The sequence below is a fragment of the Dermacentor silvarum genome, chromosome 1, assembly GCF_013339745.2.
Source record: "Dermacentor silvarum isolate Dsil-2018 chromosome 1, BIME_Dsil_1.4, whole genome shotgun sequence".
Lineage (NCBI taxonomy): Eukaryota > Metazoa > Arthropoda > Arachnida > Ixodida > Ixodidae > Dermacentor > Dermacentor silvarum.
Window position 1 is genome coordinate 405537880 of NC_051154.1, and position 26871 is coordinate 405564750.

The 26871-nt window shown below is 46.6% G+C and overlaps 2 protein-coding genes across 3 annotated transcripts; one reads left to right on the forward strand and one right to left on the reverse strand.

Moving 5' to 3' along the window:
- Positions 1-274: 274 nt before the first annotated feature.
- On the reverse strand, positions 275-3814 carry LOC119454742 (transposable element P transposase). 2 transcript variants are annotated; one of them, XM_049660714.1, is made up of 4 exons: positions 3589-3814; positions 2475-3475; positions 2132-2361; positions 275-1970 (listed from the first exon to the last, which is right to left on the reverse strand). In XM_049660714.1, the coding sequence occupies exons 1-4, from the start codon at positions 3698-3700 to the stop codon at positions 959-961; spliced, it is 2355 nt and encodes a 784-aa protein (XP_049516671.1). In that variant the 5' UTR covers positions 3701-3814; the 3' UTR covers positions 275-958. The 2 variants fall into 2 exon arrangements, with proteins under 2 accessions (XP_049516671.1, XP_037572457.2); XM_037716529.2 differs by lacking the exon at positions 275-1970 and having other exon boundaries at positions 2064-2361.
- An 8894-nt stretch (positions 3815-12708) lies between these two features.
- LOC125942792 (uncharacterized) lies at positions 12709-14263 on the forward strand. The gene is made up of 3 exons (XM_049661039.1): positions 12709-12892; positions 13232-13333; positions 13981-14263. The coding sequence occupies exons 1-3, from the start codon at positions 12773-12775 to the stop codon at positions 14098-14100; spliced, it is 342 nt and encodes a 113-aa protein (XP_049516996.1). The 5' UTR covers positions 12709-12772; the 3' UTR covers positions 14101-14263.
- Positions 14264-26871: the final 12608 nt, after the last annotated feature.

Consider the following 26871-nt stretch of genomic DNA (forward strand, 5'->3'; position numbering starts at 1 on the left):
GCCTCATCCATCCATCCATCCATCCATCCATCCATCCATCCATCCATGGAACAGGGGAACGGGGAGGCACCGGCAGCGTATGTACCGCGCGCCTGTGGGGCGCGTCCTTTAATATTTTTCAACAGGAAAACAAAGTGAAGTGACAATCATATTTTTTTTTCTGCATGCCAAAGGTGGGTCTAATCACGGTGGCATCGCGTTTTGCACTGACACGCAAGTTTCGGGCATGTATTGCGCGAAAAGTTCGGCAATTTGAGGAGATACGCAGAAAGAAAGCTTATAAGCGTGCGGTGTTATTCGATTAGGTGCTTATTCTGCATTTCCTGCTGAGGTTCTGTTTCGATCTACTAAGTCCTTGTGCTTTTATGAAACTGAAACAAAGCCCTCTGACCACTTTCAATGCTCGCACCTAACTGCAAATTGATTCCCGAAATGGGCCTGTTCACCCGCCGTGGTTGCTTAGTGGCTATGGTGTTGGGCTGCTAAGAAAATGTTCCGGAGTCCCCGACTATGGCGTGCCTCGGTCATAATCAGATCGTGGTTTTCAGCACGTAAAACCTCCTAATTTAATTTTTTTATTCCCAAAATGGGCAATTTCAAGTGCCATTGAGTCAAAGCTGATTGAACTTAATCCAGATCAAATACTGTTACACGGTGGCCTACATATGTGCTTGACTACGAATCGCCTTTTGCTTTTCTCGAGCGCGCTCGTAAAGTTGTTCAATACAAATTGACTTCAAGCGCCACTTCAAGTACCAATGTAACAGCAACCTCTATTGTCCTGGAATTCGCATCGCTCCCAGTTTTCACACGTGCCGTCGTGACTGCAATAACAATACGTCATGCAATATAAAAATAGAAACAACAGAATTTCGGATAACCTCACAAATCATGCAGAGGAGATTGATTGTTTATTCAAGTTTTCAAATAAGCATGCCGCAACTTTTGTACTACGCTTTCATGTACGGCTCAACTTTAAATGTTTAGCCCTCTCTCTTTTCTGTGAACACTCCGAGTTGAGTCCTTTCACATAGAAGTGAATTCTCACAACAACATAAAACCTTATAGTGTCCCTTGTCAATTTTTCAGAGTGAAGTGTGCAACCAACTTCACGATGAAGCCTTGCTCGCACCACTTCTAGCATGTCCAGGACACTGTCAGCAGACAGCTTGGTGCAACTAAAACACTCTGTAAAGAGGTCCTCAAGGTTTTGCACGAAACCATAAAGTTTTGCAGATGGATACAGGAGCCCTCCATTGTCACTGAACCTCGTATAACGGACAAGCTGAAAGTTTTCGTCTGGCTTTTGCATCGTAACGAGGTCAAAGCAGTCTTGGCAGCTTGCTTTTATGACACACTTCCGCACAACATACCCAGCAATATGAAAAATTAGGCGAGAATCGCTTTTTGCTATGTGCTGGTTATGATCAAGCGTTGCACTCTGCTGGTCTTGGTCTCGCACTTGTGCAGTTTTAGTTGCCTCTTGTGTTTGGCGTTGGCTGTGGCTCCGACATGGCTCAGTCCTTTCTTCATCTGAAATATCTAGCAGTGAGGCTAGTGTGTTTTCCTCGCAGTTACCTTCAGAAACACACTTCACAAGTCCATAGAACGAAAGGCAGTTGACTATTATTAAAAACTGGGTCGGGGTTGGGTGTTCGTTGCTGCCTGATGACTGTCTAATGATTCCAAATAAATTTTCTAAAGGGTCCTGGCTTAATTTGGATGTCATTAGGTACTTGTAGTTCAGTTTCTCAGTGACATACGTAAGCAGACCTATTGTGCTAGTTATCGTAACACGGAGACCAGTAGCAGTGGAGTCGCTCAAGAATCTTCTTGTGTGCTTTGCATGTCGCTCCCATTGGTTGAGAAATACTAGGAAGTCTTTCAGTGCCGTCAGTCGCTGTGAGCTGGGTCGAAGAGCCTCCGCTGGGAACCGAGATGTCATCCCATCTATGAGTGTACGTATGCGCCTGCAACACGAATGATAAATGGGTCAGATATGAGTGCAATATGTGCTGCTAAGCATAAGAGTGTCTGTAACTTAGCTTTACTGTCATCTAGCTAGCAACCTTGCAATCCTGTCACATAAGATAACGAGTTTTGCATTAGAAAGAGGGCATGTCAAACTTACTTGAAGAAGGTCTGTGTTGCCGTCACACTGCCATATTTCTTCTCAAGCTCTGCCTTATAAAGGTGAAGCCCTTGTAGCACTTTTTTGCCAAACAGCTGGAAGGCATATGTCACACGCATCTTCTCAAAGTTGTTTGGTGCAAGATGACGTTGAGTGATTCCAGTCATGGCTTTCAATGTCAGGCTAGATGCGTCTATCTTGTACGCCTCCTTCACATGCTCCACTGTGACCTGCTCAACACAGACCATAGTTGCAACACATGTAATCTTTTTGCAGCACTAAACTTGTCCTCTTATGGCATTTATATTATCAATGCATGCAGATAAAAATAAGTGTAACTTACAAGACCATCTGGAGTATCAAATCCATTTTTCAAAAGGGAGTTCCGGAGACACTTGATCAGATGCGGGAAGTCTGACAGAAAGAACAGGCTTCTAGAGGAGTCGACTCGATGCTGAACATTACAGTTCACATATGTTGCACCACCCCCTATTCCCATGATTTTCCACATTTTGCGATTCCAACTGGCCCCATCACAAGTGACGAAGTCCACGAACAGCCCACTATTTTCTGCGAGAATAGTAGCCTCCGTAATGACTTTTGCCAGTACTTCTGCTTTCATGTTGCCACTTGTGGCAAAGGAACCGATTATTTGGCTCCACTTGCCAACAAATGGCACAAAAAGGACCACCATTCCATGATCAGACACTGTATGCCTCTGTGCAGGGGTTGAAAATTGTCCAAGATCCACAAAGCCTTCTATCACGCCATTCTGCTTTACCGACAAGTGTTCGGACAACTTTAGCTCATCAATTATGATGCCTCCGTGCCTCCTGAAGGGGTCGATGCCGACAGTTTTTGCTTTCAGCTGTCGCAAGACTTTGCTGTTGAAGCCAAAAGTTGACCGGTATGAAGCTAGATAACGTTTCAAAGTGGATCTACTTGGCAGGCACATTATTTGGTTTTTACGAAGATGCTCATAGAGTTTTGGGCTTTTCATTTTCATGATTATGCATTCAAGCACCCATTTCTTGCTGTATCTGGTGCCTTTACTTCTGACTTTGGCAGCAGAAAAGCAGTGCCTAACCGCCTCCTGCTGTCTTGGTGGGAGATTTGATATCTTTTCTTCCAACACTTCTTCTTTCAATGCAGCAGCCCTCTTCTGCAGTCTTTCGAGGTCCTCAGACACAGTGTTCAAGCGTGATGACAGCCGCCTGTTTTTCTGTCGTAGCAGCTTAAACTTTTGGGCAATGGGTTGCGTTTGCTTTGCAACACTTCGTCGTACTCTCGACTTTCCTGCAAGTAGACTTTTCCTAAAGTATTTGCAGGAGGGACACTGTCCACCTGTAAAAATCAAAGTAGGCAAGATGTTATTCTAAACAAACTCAAATTGCACTTACATTTGAGCTCTAAAACGTAAATCTGAGTAAATTTGCATGGGAAACCGATGCAATTACCTATTTGCACTGTGGTAAGGCAGTTGCTGCTGAAATAAGTTTTGTCTCTTATAACAGCATGACGTCTGAGGCTTGGTGTGAAATATTCTTCAGTGTATTCTTTCAAATCCATTGCTCCAGCACACAGGTGAAGGTCATCAACCTGAAGCAAGAGGCCTTCCGCATCCAGTTGATTGCTTACGGGTCTGCTTTCGAGTAATATACCCCTCACATACACTTTGGAGTAAGGCACTGGGGTTTGACGAACAAATGTTACAACCTTTTCAGAGACAAGTTCCATCTTCGAGTTCAAGATCGAGGTGCAATAAAAAACGCAGTCACGTCGGCCTGGCAGGACATGTTTTGCCCAGAATTCTGAAGGCATGCTCAAGTTGCTGATGAAGTCGTCTTCTCGAGTAGAAGTACCTCGAGACAGTTGGCCTTCAGGTGGTGGTACTTCAGGTCGCTCTTCCAATGCAGCGGAAGCATGAATTTCTGAATTACGTTCAGGTGTTTGGTGAGCGTCAGTACTGTGATCGTGCAGTGAGCTTGGCCCACCGCTCAAATCACCACAACTTTTCTTTTCCTTAGGTGCAGTTTGAATGCCGTCGGACCTCCTCCTCTTTCTCGGTGGTCTTCTCTTGGGCACTTTCTTCGAGAGATATTCAGGCAGGTTCGGCAAGAGCGTCGGAACAGCGTTAATGTCCAGCGCTGGCTTCCCACGAGGGAGACGAACTTCTTGACCCTGTATAAAATGCACATAATCTCGAAGCACGAAATGTGACTCAAAGTGTAGCTCGCATACAGCGCTGGTGTCATCCAAGGGCTTGTCCGATCGTCGAAGATTTCTTTCCCAATCCCTTCTTTTGCTTGGATCCTTCGGCACGCTGAACAGCGCGATTTTAGGAGAATCTTTCTTGAACACGTAGCCCGTCTTGCAGCCCGGTGCGTAGCAATGGTTTTGACGTTGTACGCGCATTTTTCGGAAGAGTCAATCCCACTCAAATCTCGCACACCATGTCAGCACGATCAAAGTCGCATATTGAAAGCACATGCAAAGAAGAGACGATGCGTACTTGTACAGCGAGCACCACGAAGTCGAAGCACGTGCGCAGGAAAGGGTGCACATGCGGTCGCGGACGCTACATTGGTCTCGACGGTAGCGACGCCTAGTGAGTCTTAGTGAAAGCACCCGTCGTTGACACCGGCGGCTTCCCCTCTCCCGATTGCCACTGTGCGCACTGCGCAGTGAGCGCACTACCCCTATTCTAGTACACTGTACCTGAAGAGCAGTATCGCCAGCAGTTTCAAACGGCGCGACCTTGATGCGGCCTACAGTGTACTAGACAATGGTCGAGTGGGCCGAACGGCGCTCTGCCGCTGAGGCGCCGCGTGTGGAAAAATAGTCCGAGGGCGCTGCGAGCGAAATGTATTGGGGCGGAGACGCGCTCCGTGGCATATTCAACGTACTTTCGCTTCGGGTGCCGAGGCCGATTGCGCATAGTACACTCTTAAAATAGTGCTTTATTTCAACTGCAAATTTATGTTTACACCATTTTGCCAAACATATATATTTGAGGCATGGATTATTCGCGATGATGATGATGATGATGATGATGATTTATTGTCATCCCCTTTGAAACGGGGCGGCGACAAATAGTCACCTAGCCTGCTTGATTTAATCAGGTATACTATACATGTTCTTTATCTAGCATTTTTGTATACCTCTCATTATTATTTTTCTTCTTTAAAAATTTACCTTGTGCCGCTGCCTGTGATTTTAAGAGATCAGGTCGTATCCATCTTTTCCCTGCTTTTTTTCCACCAGTACTCCAATCGTCTCTTGCTGATCTCTACGGCTGATCTGTTTGTTTCCTTCCACTTTGAAACCAAGCGCTTCTGGGAGTTGTACGTTACCTACGGTTCTCGCTGGGTGGATCCCGTCGCATTCCATCAGGATGTGCTGAGTGGTTTCTGGATCTTTACTGCAGCATGCACATGTCTCATCTAGTTCCGAATATTTGTTCCGATATGTTTTCGTCCTTAGGCAACCGGCTCGAGCCTCAAATAGCAATGCACTGCCCTTTGTGTTATCATACAGATTTTCCCTTCTAATTTCTTTCTTCTCATTCTTGTAAATCTCCATTGTCCTTTTTGTTTCCATTCTTTGCATCCAATTCACGGTCTCTATTTCTCTCACTTTCTTTCTGATGACTCCTGGTTGTCTATTTGCAGTTTCGATTATCCTGTACTTGGTTGCCAACTTTCTTGACCTCTTCCTCCATTCTGTGTCTACGCTTTTCACGTAGAGATACTTGTGCACTTTAGCCGCCCATTTATTTTCATTCATGTTCCTGAGCCTTTCTTCAAAACTAATTTTGCTCTGTGCTTCTCTGACTTCAAAAGAGGCCCAACCCATGTCACCCTGCACTGCCTCATTTGTGGTATTACCGTGGGCTCCCAAAGCCAACCGGCCTACTGATCTTTGGTTAACTTCCAAACCCGCCAATATATCCGATTTTAAGCATATAATGGCATTTGCGAATGTTAGCGCTGGCACCATTACTCCTTTCCAGATTCCACGCACCACCTCATACTTATTGTGGCCCCACAGTGCTCTGTGTTTCATTATTGCTGCATTCCGCTTCCCCTTTATTTTCAGATTATCTTGGTGGTTGTTTGAGTAATTCTTTCCTTCGTTTATGTGTACGCCGAGGTACTTATATTGCTTCACTATGGGTATTACTTGCTGTTGAATTGACACCACGAAGTTACTCGTGTGTTCATTAAAGATCATAATTCCTGATTTCTCTGTGGTAAACTTAAGGCCTAGATTTGTCGCTGCATTCCCACAGATATTCGCAAGTATCTGTAAATCTTTTTTATTGTCCGCTAGTAGCACAATGTCGTCTGCGTACATCAGTCCGGGGACCTCCTGTTGCATCATTGCGACTCCAGCAATTCATGCGACACCTAGCGGCGAGCGCCGGAAACCTCGTACGGAGGTCGGAGCGTCGGAGCAGACGCTGTCCGTAGCCTTCGCACTGCGATCGGGTGGCGCTACCATCTACGAAACTTGGAATTATACTGCGTTTTGCAGTATTGCGGCGCCGAAGAGCCACATGGATTGCGAATCTTATCACAGCAAAGCTGCGACAACGGCAATAGCTGTGTTCCCAACATCTTGCTCGAGAAAGTTATCTTTCTTTTTATTGCGATAGCAATTATATGGACACTCAAAAGCAGATTTCTGCCGTCGGCGTCGCCGTCGCCGTCGGCGTCGCCGTCGCCGTCGCCGTCGCCGTGAGGTTCCGTATGACGTCATTTGGAGATGAAATCGTCGCCGCGCGCCGAACGCTGTATGTGCGAGTGAAAGGGCGCGAGGGGCGCGTCTTTCACGGGGAGTGAACGCACGGCGGAGAACAAACGCGCGTTCTGCGCCGTGCTCGCTTAAGGGCTGCAGAAGTAGGCGTCTCTTTTCTCCTTTACAATCACCATATATGTAGAGCAAACGCGCCTTCTTCGGACGCGCGAGAGGCCGTGGGGGAGGGGGAGGGAAGGGAGGCGACGTTTAGCTGCGGCACCAAGTGCCTATTTATATCAGAGGCTCCAGCAACAGTCACCAACGCCGCACGCATTTTGAGCTAACGCGGGCAAAACGCCGATGGCGTCGACAACAGTTCTGCGTGTTGTTGCTACCAAAGCCGCTCACCTTACTTCGTATGACATTGCTGTGTTGCTATCGCATTCATTGCTTCGCCCTTAGGGCGAAACTGTGACATTTTTTTTTCAGCGAGGGTCGGTTTGTTGTTTGTGTGAAGAGAACGCGATCCTGTTGCTTGTACTATGTTTGCAGTAAAGCGCTACAGCGAACTTCAGGAAGTTTGCGTTGAGGTTGTTACTGCCATCGTGATAACGTTCGGCGTATGCGTGCTGCAACATGCAGTTTCATGTGATAGCCGGCATGGCAATGCAATTTATGATGCAAACGTCGCCGTGGTACTCAAGCTTTCCTCCATTAAAGCTGTTATATCGGATACATGCGGCGCACAACGTGGAACTACGGAGTATGGTACATCAGCGAAAATCAGTACATCGGAGTTTCAGGTACTCCCGGGTAACGTTGGTCAGTGTCTGAAGGAAATTGGCAGTTCAGAGGCAAACACAGTTTTGGCCACTTAAAGTGCAAGATACGTAAATTATAGAATAACATGGAAAATTAGATTCATAATGCAATAGCTTAGTTGACATTCATTTGCACAGAAACATTTGTTTTATTTCATTAGTTTAATTACACAGCAGCCATAAGCGACATGTTCGTAGACAGCGGGTAGTAATCATTGCATGGTCAGGCCACGCAGCACAAGCCATACATGTACTTACATGGTGTGCAAATGTTTTTATTGTAGTAATCAGATCTTTCGGTTTCTTATTTATCGTTTTGTTCTCTACGAGGGAAACAATGCGCCGACTACTACAATAACTACAGCTAAGCGAAGCACCAGTCACGTTGTGCAAATCTTGAATGTAATATAGATAACAGGAACGCAAAAGTAGCGGGAAAAGTTCACCACAGATTCATAGTGCATGCTTGCGATAAACTGCAAAGCTTAATTTTAGGTTCGCTTGCTCTCTGGACTGAAAAGAGCGTGCAGAGTTTGCGCCTTCGCCGAACGAAAATGTTAAGCAATAACAATGAGAAAGTGCGTGCCGGCTGCGCATTTATCCGCATGTACAGTGGCAACAGCTGATCGAGGAAGTTGGTGCGCTTCTGCGGGCCATGTTAAACGTGCCAAACTGAGCAGGTTGTAAGATTTCGGCAATCCTGGCGAGGCCAGCGTGACGTATCCAACTTCGCCGGTCGCTGTCGCACGCTCGAAACACCGGACTATCTGCGCCTTAATAGTGAATGAAAGCAGCAGAAACGTGGTTGTACTTTTCTGACCATCCAACAGTGCTCGAGTACTTTGGTTCCACGACCAATGGGTTAAAGAATACATCGGTGATTTTCATCAGAATCTCGCGCGGGTCCGCTGTCACGCCAGATGTTTGCACACACCGTGCGACCACTTCAGCCTCATTACCAACTGTTCTTCTCTCAGATCGGCTAAAATGATTTGGTCGGCGTAAGCTACTCGCTTTCTTTCCACAAAACGGCGCAAACCGGCATCACACTGCACAAAAATCATCAAACTACAGTGTACTGCACATCAAACACAGCGGTTGCGGCGACGCGGGGACCTCCCTATAGCCGCCATTTTGCGCAGTGTAGCCAGACGCGGCCAAATTTCGCAGCGCCTCCTGCAGTTCATTTGAGTTGCGAATACAACGCGACGTCTTCAATTTTGCTGTCGTCAAGCGCGTCATCTGCTAGCGAGCGCGGGACGCCCAGTTTTTCTCGCAGAACCTCTGTGCAGTACATTTTTAAAAAATGTTTTAGTTGCTTCGGTGTGCCCATGACTCTTGACGGCCGGTACCAAATGTAGTTTTGGCTAGGTGAACTGCTGTTTTTACCACTGTCCTCTAAAAGTAACTGGTATCTCCACACCATGAAGGCTACGTTGAAAATTTTATTATTGATACCCCGTCATTTTACGCGCGCTTCTTGTTGCTGGATATTGATCAGGGACAATGATCGAGGAGAACAATATTAGAGTTAAATAAACCAGGTTTATTAACTGCGTGGCGCGAAGAATGACCAATGTGTTTCTAGGTAATTAAATCAAAGGGTACATAGACATATATATTCACGATATATATGTAAGGGAAAAAATAACAAAGCTTCTAAATGCAATAATTGAAAAAGTGAGAACTCCCGACCGGAATAAGCGCACGTGTGTGCAGTAACAAACACACTTACTAGTGAATACTGCAAATAAACTCGCATTCGCCGAAATAATATTCATAGCAGGCAAAACCATCTTATATATATATATATATATATATATATGTGTGTGTGTGTGTGTGTGTGTGTGTGTGTGTGTGTGTGTGTGTGTGTGCGTGTGTGCACGCATGCACGCGCGCGCGACGCCGAATAGTAGTTTCCGTTCGAATGTAACGCATAACAGCACCATTGAAGTCTCAAAGGTGAGTGACCGATGCAAGTGAGGACTTTTATTCCGAATGATTGTGCTGCCGGGGTGTCGTGGCTGTTGCGCAGAGGCGCAGTTCCTGAGAGAATTAACGGACGGGTGGTAATAAGTCTTGCTTAACAAGTTCCTAGTTCTCGATCAATATAAACGCCCCGTTTTAGGGCAGCCTGTAAATCTGTTAACTTGATTGAGACAAGGATTTTTGACAGTCTCACCATGTTTTCAACCCAATAAAACTGAGTGCCCCGTGTGGTGCCACAGTTATCTTCTTCAACGAACGCAACAGATCTGCACATATCTCTACGTGTATGTGAGACATGCGGTTTCTTTAATTGTTTCATTATGGTCGTTATGTACCATAACTGTTATATAAGTTATATGTTATAAGTTATATACCAATAACTGAAAGCAGCCGTTTATAATATACAAGCTGCTGAGTTAAGCGGTCATAGATTTGGGAACGGCATTACATTTATGCATGAAATGTAGGATAAGCGTAACAGGTTTTTCTCGGAAATCAGACTCGAGAATAATTTATGTTGTTTACACCCCCAGAAATAAGCCGAAGAACGCAGCCACCTACATTTTTCTTTTTTTAATATAAGCAAGTTTTTCGGTTTTACGTGGCAAAACCACGATATGATTAAGGCACCCGGTTTATATAGTTTTCATCACTTCGGGGTTATTTAACGTGCACCTAAATAGAAGTACACAAGTCTATTTCCATTTCGCTCCCATCGAATTCCGCGACCTGGATTGAAACCATGAGCTCAAGACCATATCCCCTATACTATATAGCCACTAATTAGGCTACCGCGCAGGCTTTCCTTTCTTTTTCTTTTCTTTTTTTTTGAAGTATCGACTGGAAAAAAAAATTCCACGTACGGCTTACGGCCAAAGATTAGCACATAGAATGGCCGCTTTAGGCTATGGGGCCAAATATCTTTGTACGCATTTTTATATTGTCTAATAAAATTCCCCTTTGATTTGATTTAATTAACTAAAACCGTTTTCGGCGCTCGAGGTCCGACTGCAATAAATGACCCCGTACCAATTACTCCGCATTCTGTTACGCGAGAAAGACGGAAATTTGAATGAACTGTTGCGCTGCAGCTTTTTTTTTTCTATAACAATGCTTCCCGTAAATCTGAGGACAAGGCGCTGGATGGGGCAGCTATGTTTTATTTGTTTGAAGCGGCAAGCAGGAAGGTTGCATATGTTTCTCCTGCGTTTCGCAGGACCTACTGATGAAAAACTTAAAAACTATGCGCAACAATACACACGAGAGATACATGCTGCTTGAAGAACGAGAAGAATATTTTTTTCTGCGAAGGGAACCGTACAATAACATAGTAGAATGAAAGCTGACACTGCGGCCGCAATGCACGCGCAATCACCGAGCGGCATTAAAAATAATAAAAAATAAATAGAGAAGAGAAAGAAATGAATTCATTCTTAAGTCATAAATACATGTCATATGCAATTATGAACCCCATTTGAGCTGTCTGAACGCAAATACCAGCGCGCGAAGTAGTACGAATGATCCTGCCGAGCAGCATCGCCAGCAGTTTCCAACGGCGCGACCTTGATGCGGCCCAATCCACTTCGACCGCCAGCGCCGCCCCACTATTTTTCCACGTCGGGCGCCTCACTGCAAAGCATGCGCCGCCCCAGCCGCTCGTCCCACTCGACCGTATTCTAGTACACTCTACACGTGAGCGGGAAGTTGGCGCGCGTATCATATTCGCGGCGTGCGCTGTTTTGTTTCGCTTGTGAAAGCGCGGAATACAACTGTGGCTGCTATTAAGGGATCGATGGTATTCCTAAATAAACGCATCACTGTTTTCATGATTCAAATATAATCTCACTATCAGGGAGGGAGCAGTCTACTTGACTGGAGCAGTATATTTTTATTTGGGGTGTTGCTGCGCTGCGCTCCGCAACACCCTAACGACCCCCGCTTCGCGTCGGCGCCCGGCACCACGGCTTCAGCCGCGGCACCGGGGCACAACGGACCACGCCGCCAAACAGAGAGGAAAAAAAAGAAAATGGTGATACGTCATCAAGGAGTGGCCCCGCCCCTGCACAGATTTGTTGTGAAAACAGTCGCACCCCTTTATTGCCAATGCCGCAACTACACCTGGCGACAGCTTTCTGTGGCAGTGCAGCGAAGGCTACGTAGGCGGAGCCTATGCCATGTATTACTGCGCAAACGAGTCCGAACCTTCCGCTCGAGGTTTTGGCTTTCGGTTGCGCCAGTGCTTTCCACAAATGCGCGTTTTCGATGACTGATTTCGTTTTTTTTACAATCTGATTATGAGGCACGCCGTAGTAGGGGACCCCGGAAATTTGGACCACCTGGGGTTCTTTATCGTACACCTAAATCTAAGTAATCGCATTTCGCCCCCATCGAAATGCGGCCGCTGTGGCCGGGATTCGATCCCGCGACCTCATGCTTAGCAGCCCAACACCATAGCCACTGAGCAACCACGGCGGGTGACTGCTTTCGTGCATGCATGGGGTGAATATATATCAGCCGTGTTAAAGCACTGTAAAGATTGATCATACGTATATCGCATCATATTTATGGAAAGCTGATATGTATATTTTGTATATGAATACTTTAAAAAAATGGTTATTTCGCGAGCAACCATAAACATTAAGAAATGGCCGTTGTAGCTACATACGAACTCAATTTCAGTTAACACTCGCGGCGGTGGCTCAGTCAGCTAAGGCGTTGCGCTGCTGAGCACGAGATCGCGGGATTGAATCCCGGCCGCATATCCATGGAGGCGAAATGCAAAAACGCCCGTATGCTTGCGTTGTAGTGCACGTTAAAGAGCTCCAGATGGTCAAAGTTAATCCGGAGCCGTCCACTACGGCATGCGTCATAAGCAGAACTGGTTTTCGCACGTAAAACCCCAGAAAGAAGAAGAACAGGCCATAGCAGGCCATCGCCATCGTGGAAAGAGGGGCAACGCGGGTAGGGTGGTTAGAATAACGCGGGAACTGCTGCAGTGGGCTTCCTCTGGGCGACAGTCCCAGCGACATCGCGGCTAGTAAGAAACGAAGAAGCATCTTGCCGACAGAGAGGATGGACTTCAAGAAGGGCAATGACCCCGGGAGTCTTCATCGACACGGCGTTGGTGCCCATGCCGGGCTTGGCGGTGCCGTACGCGACGTTCAAGGAGCTGAACGTGATCGCGGCCACTACACCCATGATGTCGAAGAAGGTCGCGTTCGGCGGGCGCGTCCGGCAGCGCCATGTTCTTCATGTCGAGGCCGGCGCTGGCTCTCTCCGCTGCTGCTGCTGCTTCTGCTCGTCTCGCATCAAGGTGCGTCGCTACAATTCCACGCGACGTCCAAGGCGCTGAACGTGATCGCAGCCACGACACCCATGATGCCGAAGAAGGTCACGTTTGGCAGCGCCATGTTCTTCATGTCGAGGCCGGCGCTGGCTCTCCCCGCTGCTGCTGCTGCTCGTCTCGCATCAAGGTGCGTCGCCACAATTCCACGCGACGTCCAAGGCGCTGAACGCGATCGCGGCCACTACACCCATGATGTCGAAGAAGGTCGCATTCGGCGGGCGCGTCCGGCAGCGCCATGTTCTTCATGTCGAGGCCGGCGCTGGCTCTCCCCGCTGCTGCTGCTGCTGCTGCTCGTCTCGCATCAAGGTGTGTCGCTACAATTCCACGCGACGTCCAAGGCGCTGAACGTGATCGCAGCCACGACACCCATGATGCCGAAGAAGGTCACGTTTGGCAGCGCCATGTTCTTCATGTCGAGGCCGGCGCTGGCTCTCCCCGCTGCTGCTGCTGCTCGTCTCGCATCAAGGTGCGTCGCCACAATTCCACGCGACGTCCAAGGCGCTGAACGCGATCGCGGCCACTACACCCATGATGTCGAAGAAGGTCGCATTCGGCGGGCGCGTCCGGCAGCGCCATGTTCTTCATGTCGAGGCCGGCGCTGGCTCTCCCCGCTGCTGCTGCTGCTCCTGCTCGTCTCGCATCAAGGTGCGTCGCTACAATTCCACGCGACGTCCAAGGCGCTGAACGTGATCGCAGCCACTACACCCATGATGTCGAAGAAGGTCGCATTCGGCGGGCGCGTCCGGCAGCGCCATGTTCTCCATGTCGAGGCCGGCGCTGGCCCTCCCCGCTGCGGCTGCTCGTTTCACATCAAGGTGCGTGGCATATATAGACCTCGCGGCAGCAGGCGTCTTCAAAGCTTCGATATGGTGCGCCGCAACGCCCGCGTTCTTTCATTGTTTTATTTCCTCTAAGAGTAGGTCATACCTGCTGCGTCTTTTCTTCTTTCGTAGGGCTACCAGCCCATGGCGCGCAGTTATACCACCTCGAGGATGGCCAACCGGCCGGCAGCGAGGAGTTTGTCGGCACGGGAGGCGTTGCGCCAAAGTCCATGGCGGCGCCTTGGACTTTGAAGAGAATGCATACGGCTGAGGCACATATGGCGCTGTCTGACGAGAGGCCACGTACCAGGCAGAGCTGAGCAACGGCGTCAGAGACTTGTCCAGGTCGAACCCTGGAGACCCCGCTGGACGCAGAGGACGTGGCCTCTCGTGTTTACGCACACACTTCGCGATTTTTAACTAATGTCTCTCTTGATTAAATAAATGCGTTTGACTAAAAAAATGTGTGCTCCGCTGGTCTTTCCAAATATACCAATCGCAGCAAGACACTGTCACAGTCAAAACATGGAATGTCCCTGAAACACCACATCAAAACGGACGCTTTCGATGAGGTGGTTGCATAACAGACATTTCTAGAGTAGCGTGGCATGAGACGCGGTTCACGTTCCATGGGCCTATAGCCACTCGCCAGCTGCATGTTTACCATTTAGAAAGGTACGGATTTAGTTAAATTCGATAACGCACGCATGTGCAATATGGTATATGGTGACTTCTGTAAGCATTTTATTCGCGCGAAATAACTTCGAAGTGGTGCTGATTCCGTTGAATCAGCACCACTTCGGTGTTGGGCGGTGACCTAACTTTTATATTTGAGGTTAGCTCGCCGCTACTACGCCGCATTCACAACGTCTCTTCCATTCCACTCGTCTCACTGTCACTCGCATCACGATCGCGGCTGCAATCTGATACGAGTCCGCATTTCGATGGGGGCGAAATGCGAAAACACCCGTGTACTTAGATTTAGGTGCACGTTAAAGAACTCCAGGTGGTCAAAATTTCCGGAGACCCCCACTACGGCGTGCCTCATAATCAGAACTGGTTTTGGCACGTGAAACCCCATAATTAATTAATTAATCTGATACGAGTGAAATGTCAAGCTTGTAAAGGGTTGCGTCAATGATGCCGTCAGACTGCCAGAATTCCTCTTCGATCCCCTGAACACGCCCTGAGCCACTTGTCTGCCGTAAGAACATTGATGCTTTCCTGCAGCAACTTTTCGACAGCTGCAAGGGTGAATATGGTAACCTTCCACCCGGCTCCAAATCAGTTCGATCGGATTCAACTCGCAAAGGTTTGCAGAAAGCCTCACGGCGTCGTGACCGGCAGCCTTAGCAACCACATCCACGCGATGGGCCGAAAACATCTTGTGTTGGTTGAAGAGCTCCAGCATCTCTGGCTTTCATTGACCCTGGGAAAAGGCGATGCCGGTTAGCCAAGACTAAATGTTAACCTTTCGTGTTGATGCTGTCGGAACTTTCTCGAAGTGAACACTGTGGTAGAATCCGCTGTCCATTACTATAACGCTGTGTGGTTCGATGTTTGGTAGAAGCTGCTCAGAGAACCACTTTTCGAACCATGGCCTATCCGTTTCTTTGTGGTAGTCACAGCTGCTTTCGCTGCTCGGAAAACGAGGCAGGCACCATTTACGAAGCCACCCTCGCTGCCGGCGTGCAATAGGATCAGCCTGCCACCTTTGGCGCTGGGTGCGTGAAGGCCTGTTGTCAAACCTTCACGAAAAGCATCCTCGCGTGTAACGACGTTCACGCCCTCCCAGACCTTTTCCTTTGTATGTCCAGCGTTGACCCAAGTTTGGTCAAGGTAGTATATATGTACCTGCAAAAAAAGAAACAAACAACGAAAAGAATTGAAGGCGGCATGCACAGTTCGCAATTTCTCAAGATGGGCGAAGGACTGAGTGAATTTTCACTGCTCAGCTATCATGATCAAGCAATATCCAGGTACCGCGTGCTCGTGAGACGCAATAAGTGAAGCATATTATTCTGCGCAGCGTACAAACGCTGGCCAGATTATTGGCGTGAGCTGCACAGCGGGCATGGAATTGCGGTGATGCACGACATACGGCCACAAAAAAATTTGAAGGACGCGTAAGCTTCGCCTTCAAGAGTGGAACGCGATAGCATTCAGAGATCCTTGACTGTTTGTCATACTTCCCGGTAACTGCAGCTTATGTAACGGTAATGTTTACCGGGAAACGCTGGCGGTGAACACTATATGCACGAAGGCGCGCTTTCTGGTAGAAACGCGGCCTGTTTCGTGGGCCGACCTTCTTTCATTGTTTGCACCTTTAATATTTCAGCCTGAGAAGATTCAGCATAAAAGGCATGCGCTGTCGGTGTTTTGTTTCATAACAGTTGTTTGTGGGCTGTTACTCTCAAAATTCCGAAGAATAGCTTTGTAAAAAATGCAAGACAAAGTGTGAGCAACTTTAATGGTAAAATATATTTGGAGGGCCTGCGTGGTTGGGAATGATTCTCTCGGCCGCGGGCGGCAATGCCGACGCCGACGCTGGATTTTTTTTCCACACGGGGCACTAAACGCTATCGCGTTAAAACGCCACCACTTGCAACGCTAACCTTAATGTCAGTTCCGCGAGGATAAACAACGCAACGAACAGTCAAGCAACAACGCTTGCGTTTGTGTACACAACGGTTTTGTGAGCAGCGAAAGCTTGGGCGCTACCATTTTTTACACTAACAATTACAGCCAAACACCGTTCGCGTCTTTTGCGTCTCGAGAAAAAAATGTTTTAACGGAACAAATAAACGTTGACGTTTACGAGGTGATAACAAATCAATTTTCGTCCACATACAATAAAACTTGCAAAAAGTTGTCGAGCTGGGTTGGAGAAGCAGGGGAGAGCGCGGGTATCCACTGGCCGCGTGTGTGTGCGTGGCCCGATCCTTGGGTGTGTTTTGATGAAGCCGTGAACAGTCGGGGACAATAGGTGCTATGCCTCGCGGTAACGTGGAAGAGTCACAAGAAAACCGAGGGGAGCATTGCAGAGTGTCGAACGCTGAAAAAAAGAACGGGTCAATCAAGTGTCGACGCTAAACAAGACAAGGTGGACGTAATTGCGCGTGAAATACGATATGAATTAGATACGAAAAGAGTTAATAGTGAACATGAAGAAGAGCCAGAAAGAGAGAGAATAGAGAGATATAACCAACACTTAATCATCGATTCATTTCAACCACCGCGCACATCGACCTTGCTTGCCTTCTTTAGCGTCGACTTTTTTTGTTGTCCTTTTTTGTGTTTGAAGCCATCGAGCGCACGCTGGTCTCTACCAGTGCATTCAAGGTATACTTCAATCGCGTGCAGGTGTTACGACGGGCCACATACCGCCGCCTGCCTAGCTGTTCCAGATAAACCACAAGCGTCTCCATCGAGTCCTCTGTTCTCTGGTTGGCAAACCGCTATCAGCTTGTCCCAGCGCTAAGCGTATCCCCCTAAACAAGGTTTAGAGGCTGACTTTGCTTTCGGGCTGCAGCCCAGCTGGATGTCAAGCCGAACCTCCTGGTCCACTACGACCCCATGAAGCCAACTGCAGAAATCAACAAAGCTTATACCGTGGCCGGCGGAAGCCTAGACGTCGAGCAACCAGGAAATCCCCGGCTTACATTGGGCTCTGGCTGCGCGCATGCGCAAATATTTTGATCGGCATCGGAATCACTTGTCAGAGCGGAGCCACGGAGGGAGCCCAGGCTTACATCCGGGAAGCAAGCCACATTTATGGCCCTCTGGCACCTGGAAGGCCTTGGCGACTCGGACAGTGCCTTCCTTGCCACGTCCACGTTTGGTGCTCCAGTAATGAAGTTCTTGCCCGGTGGGCAGCTGAACCGTCGATCCAGGCCATAGCGGGCACGAGATCGTGGGATCGAATCCCGGCTGCGGCGGCCGCATTTCGATGGAGGCGAAATGCAAAAACGCCCGTGTGCTTGCGTTGTAGTTCACGTTAATAATTCCAGGTGGTCAAAGTTAATCTGGAGTCCTCAACTACGGCGGCCTAATTCTGCAAAGGTACTCAAGTACTACATAATGCTATAAGCAATGCATTTACATTAGTTTCTTACTTTTAACATGGTTGCATATGTCTCCAGTGTAAGTCATAAGCAAAGATGCACTCCTAATATATATCAAAACTACTTCGAAAAGCACTACAGCTTTTGGAAAAACGATATAGTTACAACAGTGCAGCTTTAGGTATACTCAAAGTGTCTTCCCCATTTTCTTCGCCCTGGTCTGCAGATGCGGATGCAATTAGCCGAGGTGGTGTTATTATCGCCCTCCCTGACATTATAGAATCCATGAGGTCAAAAAGAGACCACAGGAGCTCACCGTCCTCATTGCCAGCTCCACTTGGTGGATTTTTTAGTTCCTGAGGAGAGAAACAAGCCAGAAATAGTTATGCCGCTTGTTTAAATGAAGACTTTAGGTAGCATTTAAAAACAGTTATAATAATGGTTCCTCCGGAGACATGCCGTCAGTGGAGGCGACCATGGGTTAACAGGTGATACGAAGTAATTAGATGCTAATTAACTAAAATTCAAGAATTACCTTTTAAACATTTTAACCATACAAAATTCATTCAACTTTTGTATCCCGAAAAATTCGGTTACCCGCTTGCTAGTGGCATGACTCGCCATTGCAGGCTCTGGCGACGTAAGGATTACGGGCGCGCGCTGCACCCTCCCGATTTGTTTCATGCGCATCTGACAACCGAAATTCGTCATGTGACAGTAGCGCGGGTAATCGCATTCTTCCTTGCAGATCCATAAAGCTGCGTCATAAGTTCATCTGACAATGATCAGCACTGCTGCTGGAAGTGTTAATTACCTTGTATTTCTTCAAAAGGTTAAGCCACTTCTTACGGCACTGTTCGGGTGTGGCCCCATGCAGCCCTGCATCTCAATAATTCATCTGCAAGTGAATTAGATACTCAAATTACTTTGATACAATTCCTCATATTAACTCTGAGTTTACAATAAATGTTTTCATGTCTAGCTACTGTTAAGTAATATACACCATTCTGTGCTGATTGAATGCAATCAAACATGTAACACCTGTGCATTGATCCCGCATATGTCACAAACAAAGACAAGTATAATAATAAAACGCTTACCAGGATTCCTTAGAGCCTACAATTAAGTGTCGTGCTTGGGAAAGCACACACAACGCACGTCTGCCAATAGTGATTTAATGAAACACCAATCGCATGGTTTGCTCTTACAATGCCACCGAGTGCTTTGCATACTCGGTGAATTGTAATCAAGACACCTCGTCCTTAGCAGCTAAAGGCAGAGAGATGTCACTTGCTCACTGTAGACGATCCATATAACGCACCTTTATGGTAGCCGACAACCAGATACATATACAAAAAGGGCCGACTACCCGCCGGGGTGGCTCAGTCAACTAAGGCGTTGTGCTGCTGAGCACGAGATCGCGGGATCGAATCCCGACCGCGGCGGCCGCATTTCGATGGAGGCGAAATGCAAAAACGCCCGTGTGCTTGCGTTGTAGTGCATGCTTAAGAACCCCAGGTGGTCAAAATTATTCCGGAGCCCTCCACTACTGCGTGCCTCATAATGAGAGCTGGTTTTGGCACGTAAAACCCCAGAAAGAAGATTCCTAGGGTCCGCGAAAGACAGGAACGTACTAAATGCTATCATATCACGGATGTAGCTCTCATGGTAACATTTTTCATATACACACGTAGTAACTATAAACGTTGTAGCGCCACGGCTACTTACAGCCAGCCTTGTTTTGCGGCGTTCCTTTTCCCAGTGAACAGGTGCTCCAGCTCATGTCGCCTAATGATCAGGCGCCTGGTTTGTTCCTCGGTCACTGTAATTATAATGAACGGATGAGTGTGCGCCACGACAGTTATTTCTCGCGTACAGAGGAATTTGAACGGACACCGACACATACTCAAACAAGATAGCATCTCGCACAGGAGCTACATATCAAAACACAAACGCGCTCATGCCTTAACTCGTCTCTCGTATGTGTTGCGCATCTCGCTGTAAACACATGTATGTACAGAGGAATCTGAACTGACACCGACACATAATAAAACAAGACAGCATCTCGCGCAGGAGCTACTTATCAAAACACAAACGCGCTGATGCGTTAACTCGTCTCTCGTATGTGTTGCGTATCTCGCTATGAACAGCCAACCAATAGGACACATGAACCTAAAACAGTGAAGGCAAAAAATAGTCGCCCTGCGGGACACTCACGTACTGCATGCGTCGCAGTCTCGCAGACGTAGCCACTACGAAGCGCCTTCCAAACTTATGTAATAGCGACTCGCGATTGAACCAATGAATGCATTTCTAAGAAAGGAAGCCTGTAGCCACAGGCGCTAGCAGAACTAAGCGTATTTTGGCTTACTCATCCTATTATTATTTTAAGCCATTTTCGATACATTCCAGACGCTACCCTTTGCTACGTACAATGCCGAAAACATTCAAAACGCTCCCGATACGCCTTAGAAACAACTAATTCATTGTAGAGCAAAAGTGTGCGTTATTCATGGTCTAAAAGACCCTAACATACTTACATTTAAAAGCAGGAGCTTCGGTCATGCCGGAAGAGCGCAGCTCCAAATTACTTCATGCAGACAAACTTCCCGCCGAGTTTCCAGGGTCCCCAGCCGCCATCTTGTTTGGACAGCAACACAGCCTGCATCGTTTTTGACTTCGATGTTGTCTTCGCGAAGGTGCCTTCTTTGCCGGCTTCATCAAAATTGGAACGGGACTTAAGATGGCCGCTGTCCGCTTAGCTGTCTATTTAGCCGTCTAAGGCGAGTATTGGAACACACCCCAAGTTGTATGTAACAGTACTGAGAAGTGAGAAGGGCACATAACATGGGAGATAGGGAGCCTGCAGTCGACGATAGATTATGCACTAACGTCACATTGAATGCTTGATAGGTTAAAGGTAATGAACATAGATGAATATGGCTCCAGAAGTCTAGGTAGTGATCACAAACGTATTAAGCTGAGTTTTAGAAGAAAAATGAAAGTAGGTAGGTGGAAAGATGATCCACCAGGTGGGATATTTTACTCGGAAAAGTAGCTCGAAATAGCAACCCAACAAATTGAGGAAGTAATTTCAGAGGATACTAAAACAGAATGGACATATGCAAATTTAATAGGGCTAATTGAGCTAAAGCTTGCTAAGGTACGAGTCAGGCCCAAAGGGAACAGAAGACGTAAACCCAAGAGCTGGTGGGATGAGGAGGTTAAGAAGGCCACAGAGAAACGTCAGGAAGCATCCAGGGAACACAGATATTCAAAGCGGAGGGGTGCACCAGAAGCTGATGTACACAGAAAATGCGATAACTTCTTTAACTGTTGAAGGGAAGCATCTCGTTTGATCAATGAGAAGATCAGAAGAAAGGGCACCCAATGGTTGGCAGAAGTAAACAAAAAGGATAGAAAACCACCGAAGAAATTTTGGAAACATCTCAACTCCTTGAGTAGTAAGACTAGCCTAGAGCAGAGGTTTATAGTTACAGCTCAAGGTGTTCGGCTAGAAGGAGATGAAGCAATGGAACATATAAGAACAATGATGACAGAAAAATTTAAGGAACGAAACGTAGCATGTGCTCAATCAGGTGAGGATAGACCGGTTAGTGTAGTTGCTCCACTTGAACAAAACGAGTGGGAAAGGACAGAGAAGAGGGTTCCTAAGAAAGACTTGCAGGGATTAATGGACATCTGTTATAAAGAGGGATACAGCTTAGGTTTGAAGATTAGTAAAGAAAAATTGGCAGTCATGATTTTTAATGATAATCAGGGTAGCGAGCATAGGATGCAGGAGGTTACGCTGGAGGTAGTGGACAAGTACAAATATATTGGAGTGTGGATAAACAATGGGGCTGAGTACCTAACGGAACATGAAAAATATGTAACGACTAAAGGTCGCAGGAATGCAGCTGTGATGAAAAAATATGGCACTGTGGAATTACAATATGTATTAAGTGGAGAGAGTGATTGGAAAAGGGGTGATGGTCCTTAGTTTGACTTTCGGCAATGCGGTCCTGTGCATGAGATCAGAGCTTCGAGCAAGGTTGGAAGTTAAGCAGCGAGGGGTAGGTAGGCTTACTTCGGGAGCACACAGAAATACACCAAATCAGGGGGTACAGGGTGACATGGGATGGACGTCATTCGAGGGCAGGGAAGCTAGCAGCAAGACAGAATTTGAAGAGCGATTGAGAGAAATGGCGGAAAAGCGGTGGGCAAGGAGAGTTTTCAGTTATTTGTACATGAGGAATGTTGACACAAAATGGAGGAAGCGGACCAGAAAATTGTCAATCAAATATTTGGACTGCAGGAGGGGTGCAAACCAAGAAACAGCGGGTAAGAAAAAGGTTAAAGAAACAGAGAGGGGTCTGTGGAAAACAAGGAGGCAGACGAAATCAGCACTGGGAACATAAGAACTTTCAAGCAAGAAATTGCCAAAGAAAATATCTATGATAATTCTAAGGGAAGCTCTTTGTTGTTTGAAGCCACGACGGGAGTATTGCGGACTAATATGTACCGAGTCAAGTACCAAGGTATACACACGTTGTGTGGCGCATGTGGAGAGGAAGTGGAAACGGCTGAACACCTCATACTTTTCTGTAAATGGTTTAACCCTGCAGTGCAAATCAACGGGGCTGATTTTTTCAAAGCATTGGAGTTTAGGGACAGTGGAGGCAAAATAGACTTTAAGCGGGTAGAAATAACCAAACGGAGGTTATCTTATTGGTGGCTAAAATCAAGGCAAGGGTGAAATTTCACCCTCCACAAAGTACAAAATATGTTAATTGTCACGGCTAGGTGCCATGTGCCACCACCCGATTTAAAGGGTTCAGCCTCATCCATTGATCCATTCGTTAAAGCATGGAGGAAGAAAAATACTAGTAAGGGGCGTCACGTGATTCCGCAGGCCTCGGCAAGCCAAACTCCTCTGAAGCCGCCCCTCCCTCTCTCTGGAGCCTTGTGCGCGGTGCCTTTTGGGTAGGAATAGGCCCACAATATTGCCGGACCATTCGCGATTGTTTGATACGTGGTAACCTTTAGTGGCGCCTGCGGCAGAGGCTTCGAGGCAAGTGTACAGGTGGTTTTCTGCTACTGCGCGCGTCGTTCTTCGCTTCAAATGCAATGCCTTGAAACGTGGCGCGAGACTGCGGCGCCTACCACCGCGGTTAGGTGGAGTTGCCAGCACTCTCGCCTTGAAACCCGTTGAGAACACCAAGTGTGGTATATTTTTTCCACGTACTCCTTAAGTTTCGTCAAATCAGCTGTTGTGCACCTTAAACTGCGGTGCGTATTATCATGCTAATTTTTGTCCCGCTGTCTTACACCTTGGAAGAAACGAGATGTATTGCGTCTTTTGTTTTGAGAGAAATGAATAGCATTACCCTGTATTCTAAACGCTGAAGTCGTCGCCGTTTATTCAGATTTACGGGCACTATTTTCTAAGATTGTGTGGTGCGACGACCCTGTTGAGACGCGCCTCGGGGATCAATTTTCATTATATAATGAAGCAAATGGACGGAATTTGTGCATTATCTCGAGTTTATTCAGCTGTTTTCGAATGCGAGTATAGCTCCACAGCAGAATTATGTCCTAGAGGCAAACACTGCTAGGAGGACCCTCCACAGCTAGTGTGAAACTGCTAGTGAAACGGAATGAAAACTGAATACATAGCGGCCAGGGAAAAATGTCAGCATTCATTTGTGCTTGTGGATCTTCTGTGTTGCTTGTGTGTGTACTATCGAAAGCACATTTTTATGACAACAGTAATTGTTTCATTCTTTATACAATGTTTACTGCCGCTATAGAAGCCATAAGATTTCACACAAATACCGAAGGAAGCCACATTTATAATATGAATGAAGTACATTGCAGAGTATACACAAACGAAAATGATGAACAGCAAGTAGGAAAACTTATTGTGCCACTGCTATATGGTATTAGTATTAGCATACTTGTATGCAACAGGACATTTATATAATAATGTTATACAAAGTAAACTATATCATACATAGCATTGATACCTTTAATAAACTCTTCAATGAGATCAGCTATCCTTGAATGTAGCTGCAGTTTAGTTTACAAATGCCTTACATGCAACGTCTTCGCTACAAGGTTATAATTGTGCAATATTTACATCTGAGATGTACTCACAAATATCGAAGGGCTTCGGTGATGGTGCTTGTCTGAAAATTGGCAATACACATGCAGAAATCGAAAAAAAAAGAGTGGTAGTTCCCAAATTCGAAGTTGAAAAAATTGATGTGAGGTCAAACCCACAAACTAAGTATGTCAACATTAAAATACAATGGATTTTGCTGCAAGTAAAATGTCCAATAGAGCTTATGTTGTATCACATACCTACACAAAATTAGCACTCTCCAAGCTGAGCCAACGCCGAGCAAAATTAAGAGGCGACGGCTCTATTACGCTGTGAACCTCAAATAAATGCATATTTCACGGTATTTAAAACACTCATTCAGTGGTATACACCAAATGTTCATGGCTACCGTGAATCTGGCATCATAAAAGGCTACTTTAAAGCAAGTAAACAAAGTGAGCACATTAAATTATTTTGGAAGTAGTAAAACCAACGATATACCAGATGACAGAGACGCATTTCTACAAAGGTCAGGTAAAAGACATACAGGATCAAACTTTGAAAAATACATTGTCATCTTAAAGAGCATACTTAGCTCACGCATAATGTATTGAGAGCATTCATAGCATACCTATCTCATCACGCAGTTTGCTCTAGTGAAAGGTAGGCCAGCTAACCTACTGTCACTGCCCATACTGTTTAGCTTGGTGCTGAACAGTTCAGTTTAGTTTTATTCCTTAAAGGCCCCTTTTTGGGGGGCATTACATAGGGGGTGAGATTTTACTTATATTAACAAACAAGCAGTGAAAATTGTTTTAGTATTGTAGGTGATCACTAATACAGTCTTGAAAATTAGATGAGGAAGCGATGGTGACTATGTCCCGGGGCAGACCGTTCCATTCTGTAGCTGCTCGAAAAAAGAATGAGGCAGCAAAAGTAGTAGTGCGGGATGCTGGGTGGGTAACCTGAAGTAGATGACTGGTGCGGTGAGATACGCGTGCTGCAGCTCTTATATAAGGTTGGCTGATTCAGAGAAGAATGAAAGAATTTATGATAAAGGACGAGACTGGCAATGCGGCGACGAAAAGAAAGGGGCGGTAGGCTGGATTTTGCTTTCAGGGATGAAACGCTGACGTCGTATGAGTAGGAAGAGTGATACGAATCTAGCGGCACGATTTTGGACGGCTTCTAATGTATTGATTAAATACGGTTGGTGCAGGCTCCATACGGCAGATGTATATTCTAATTTTCGTCTAATAAGTGATTTATATGCAATTAATTTTACATGTGGGGGGGGGCAAGAAAGAACAATTGTTTAAGAAGAATTCGCATGCAGGTGATTCAAGCTACAGCATTCAGCAAGACAACAAGCATGTACTTTCACAATTTACAATAAGGCATCATATTTCTCCCCTAAAAAAAGTTTGATGTCTGCATACAACGCTCTTGGACAATATATGCGCTTTACAAGGCCACTAAAAAAACAAATGCCTTAACACAGAACCTGGTGGGACGGGACTGCCGAAGTTGATGGATAAAAGAATTAATTCTGTGAGCCATCGCGAACATAATCTACCCGCAAGGAAACTTGTGTAGGAGGTTTTTCTGTACTGCGAGTCACAGCAGCTAAATAAGACAAGTCATGGTGGCTGAGTGGAAATAGTGCTTCATGAGTACAAAGTCGCGGGTCTGATTCCCAGATGTAGTTGCATTCCTGTGAGTGCAGAATGCGAATGCGATTGTGTACTTGTTCGGATACATGCTGAGGAACCTCCAGGCAGTCAAAATTATTCCAGAGCCTGCCACTATGGAATCTCTTAGAGCCCATGCGTTGCTTCGGAATTTTAACTCTTTGTGTGATGAGTGAGGTGTATGGTACCCACAGTGCTGCTTGCCGATGACAGGTTGGAAAGGTTCATCCACCCTAACTATGCTTTGTCAGTGTGCAGCCAAAGCAAATGACCAACATGAATGCGCGGCTTGTATTTCTCTACACAAGGCACCAGCTTGGTTCACCACGTCTATTGACTACCATGGCGGCACAGCGTTTGTGGAACTATGCTGTCATGTTCACGATAATGTAACGGTTCTAATTCAATGGTATTCCTTTTTGCACTCTCAGTGATCCAAGCAGTGCCCTGCCTATGATATCACCAAGACCAGTCGGTCCTAAACAGTGGATGATTAAACAAAAGTAATATAATCGAGCAAAAGGAATCCAGCTCCTCTGCACAAGGTTGCAGATATTATCCTCACCTTAGCGGCCACACATTGTTGTGGCAACATTCAAATAGGCCAGTCTACTGTTTGGCTGCCAATTGAAAAAGCTCAAGTGGTCAGATTTAGCCCCTAGCCCTCCAATACAACATGGTTGATAACCCACTGCGTGGTGTTTGCCTGTGAAGCCCTTAAATCAACATGTAGGCCATGCGCTTTGACATGAAAAATTTGGAGTATTTATGAATAATTAGCCAATGACAGTACAGAAATTTGCAACATTTTCTATATTCTTACGCTAAAGCTACGGCAAGGACGGAAGAAGAGGAGAACGAATCACACTTGTCTTGGTAGCGGCTCGGTGTCGGCGCGGCCCCTTTTCATCAATTCATCTGTTAAATAAACGCACCCCATATTAACAGTTTTGGTGGACGGTGCTGGGTAAAATAACGGCGGCCCCGAGCAACGACGACGAACCGCCCGCAAAAGCGCAATCCATGGAGCTTCGCCGAAGTCGCTGAATTGCCGGTCTGCCACCAGAGATGGCTTCCGACGGCGGCAACCCGCCGCCTTCTTCCAGCTCCCAATGGCAGCCCTACATCGAACCACGAACCTTCACCGGAAAAGCCGGGGAAG

Excerpts from the sequence above, each read along its gene's own strand:
- LOC119454742 (XM_049660714.1), bottom strand. The coding sequence starts at position 3,700 with ATGGATTTGAAAGAATACACTGAAGAATATTTCACACCAAGCCTCAGA. Across the intron at positions 3,476-3,588 it reads CCTTACCACAGTGCAAATAG|GTGGACAGTGTCCCTCCTGC; the intron begins GTAATTGCATCG and ends TGATTTTTACAG. Across the intron at positions 1,971-2,131 it reads GCAACACAGACCTTCTTCAA|GCGCATACGTACACTCATAG; the intron begins GTAAGTTTGACA and ends TTCGTGTTGCAG.
- LOC125942792 (XM_049661039.1), top strand. The coding sequence starts at position 12,773 with ATGACCCCGGGAGTCTTCATCGACACGGCGTTGGTGCCCATGCCGGGC. Across the intron at positions 12,893-13,231 it reads CACCCATGATGTCGAAGAAG|GTCGCATTCGGCGGGCGCGT; the intron begins GTCGCGTTCGGC and ends ATGTCGAAGAAG. Across the intron at positions 13,334-13,980 it reads GCTGCTCGTCTCGCATCAAG|GGCTACCAGCCCATGGCGCG; the intron begins GTGTGTCGCTAC and ends CTTCTTTCGTAG.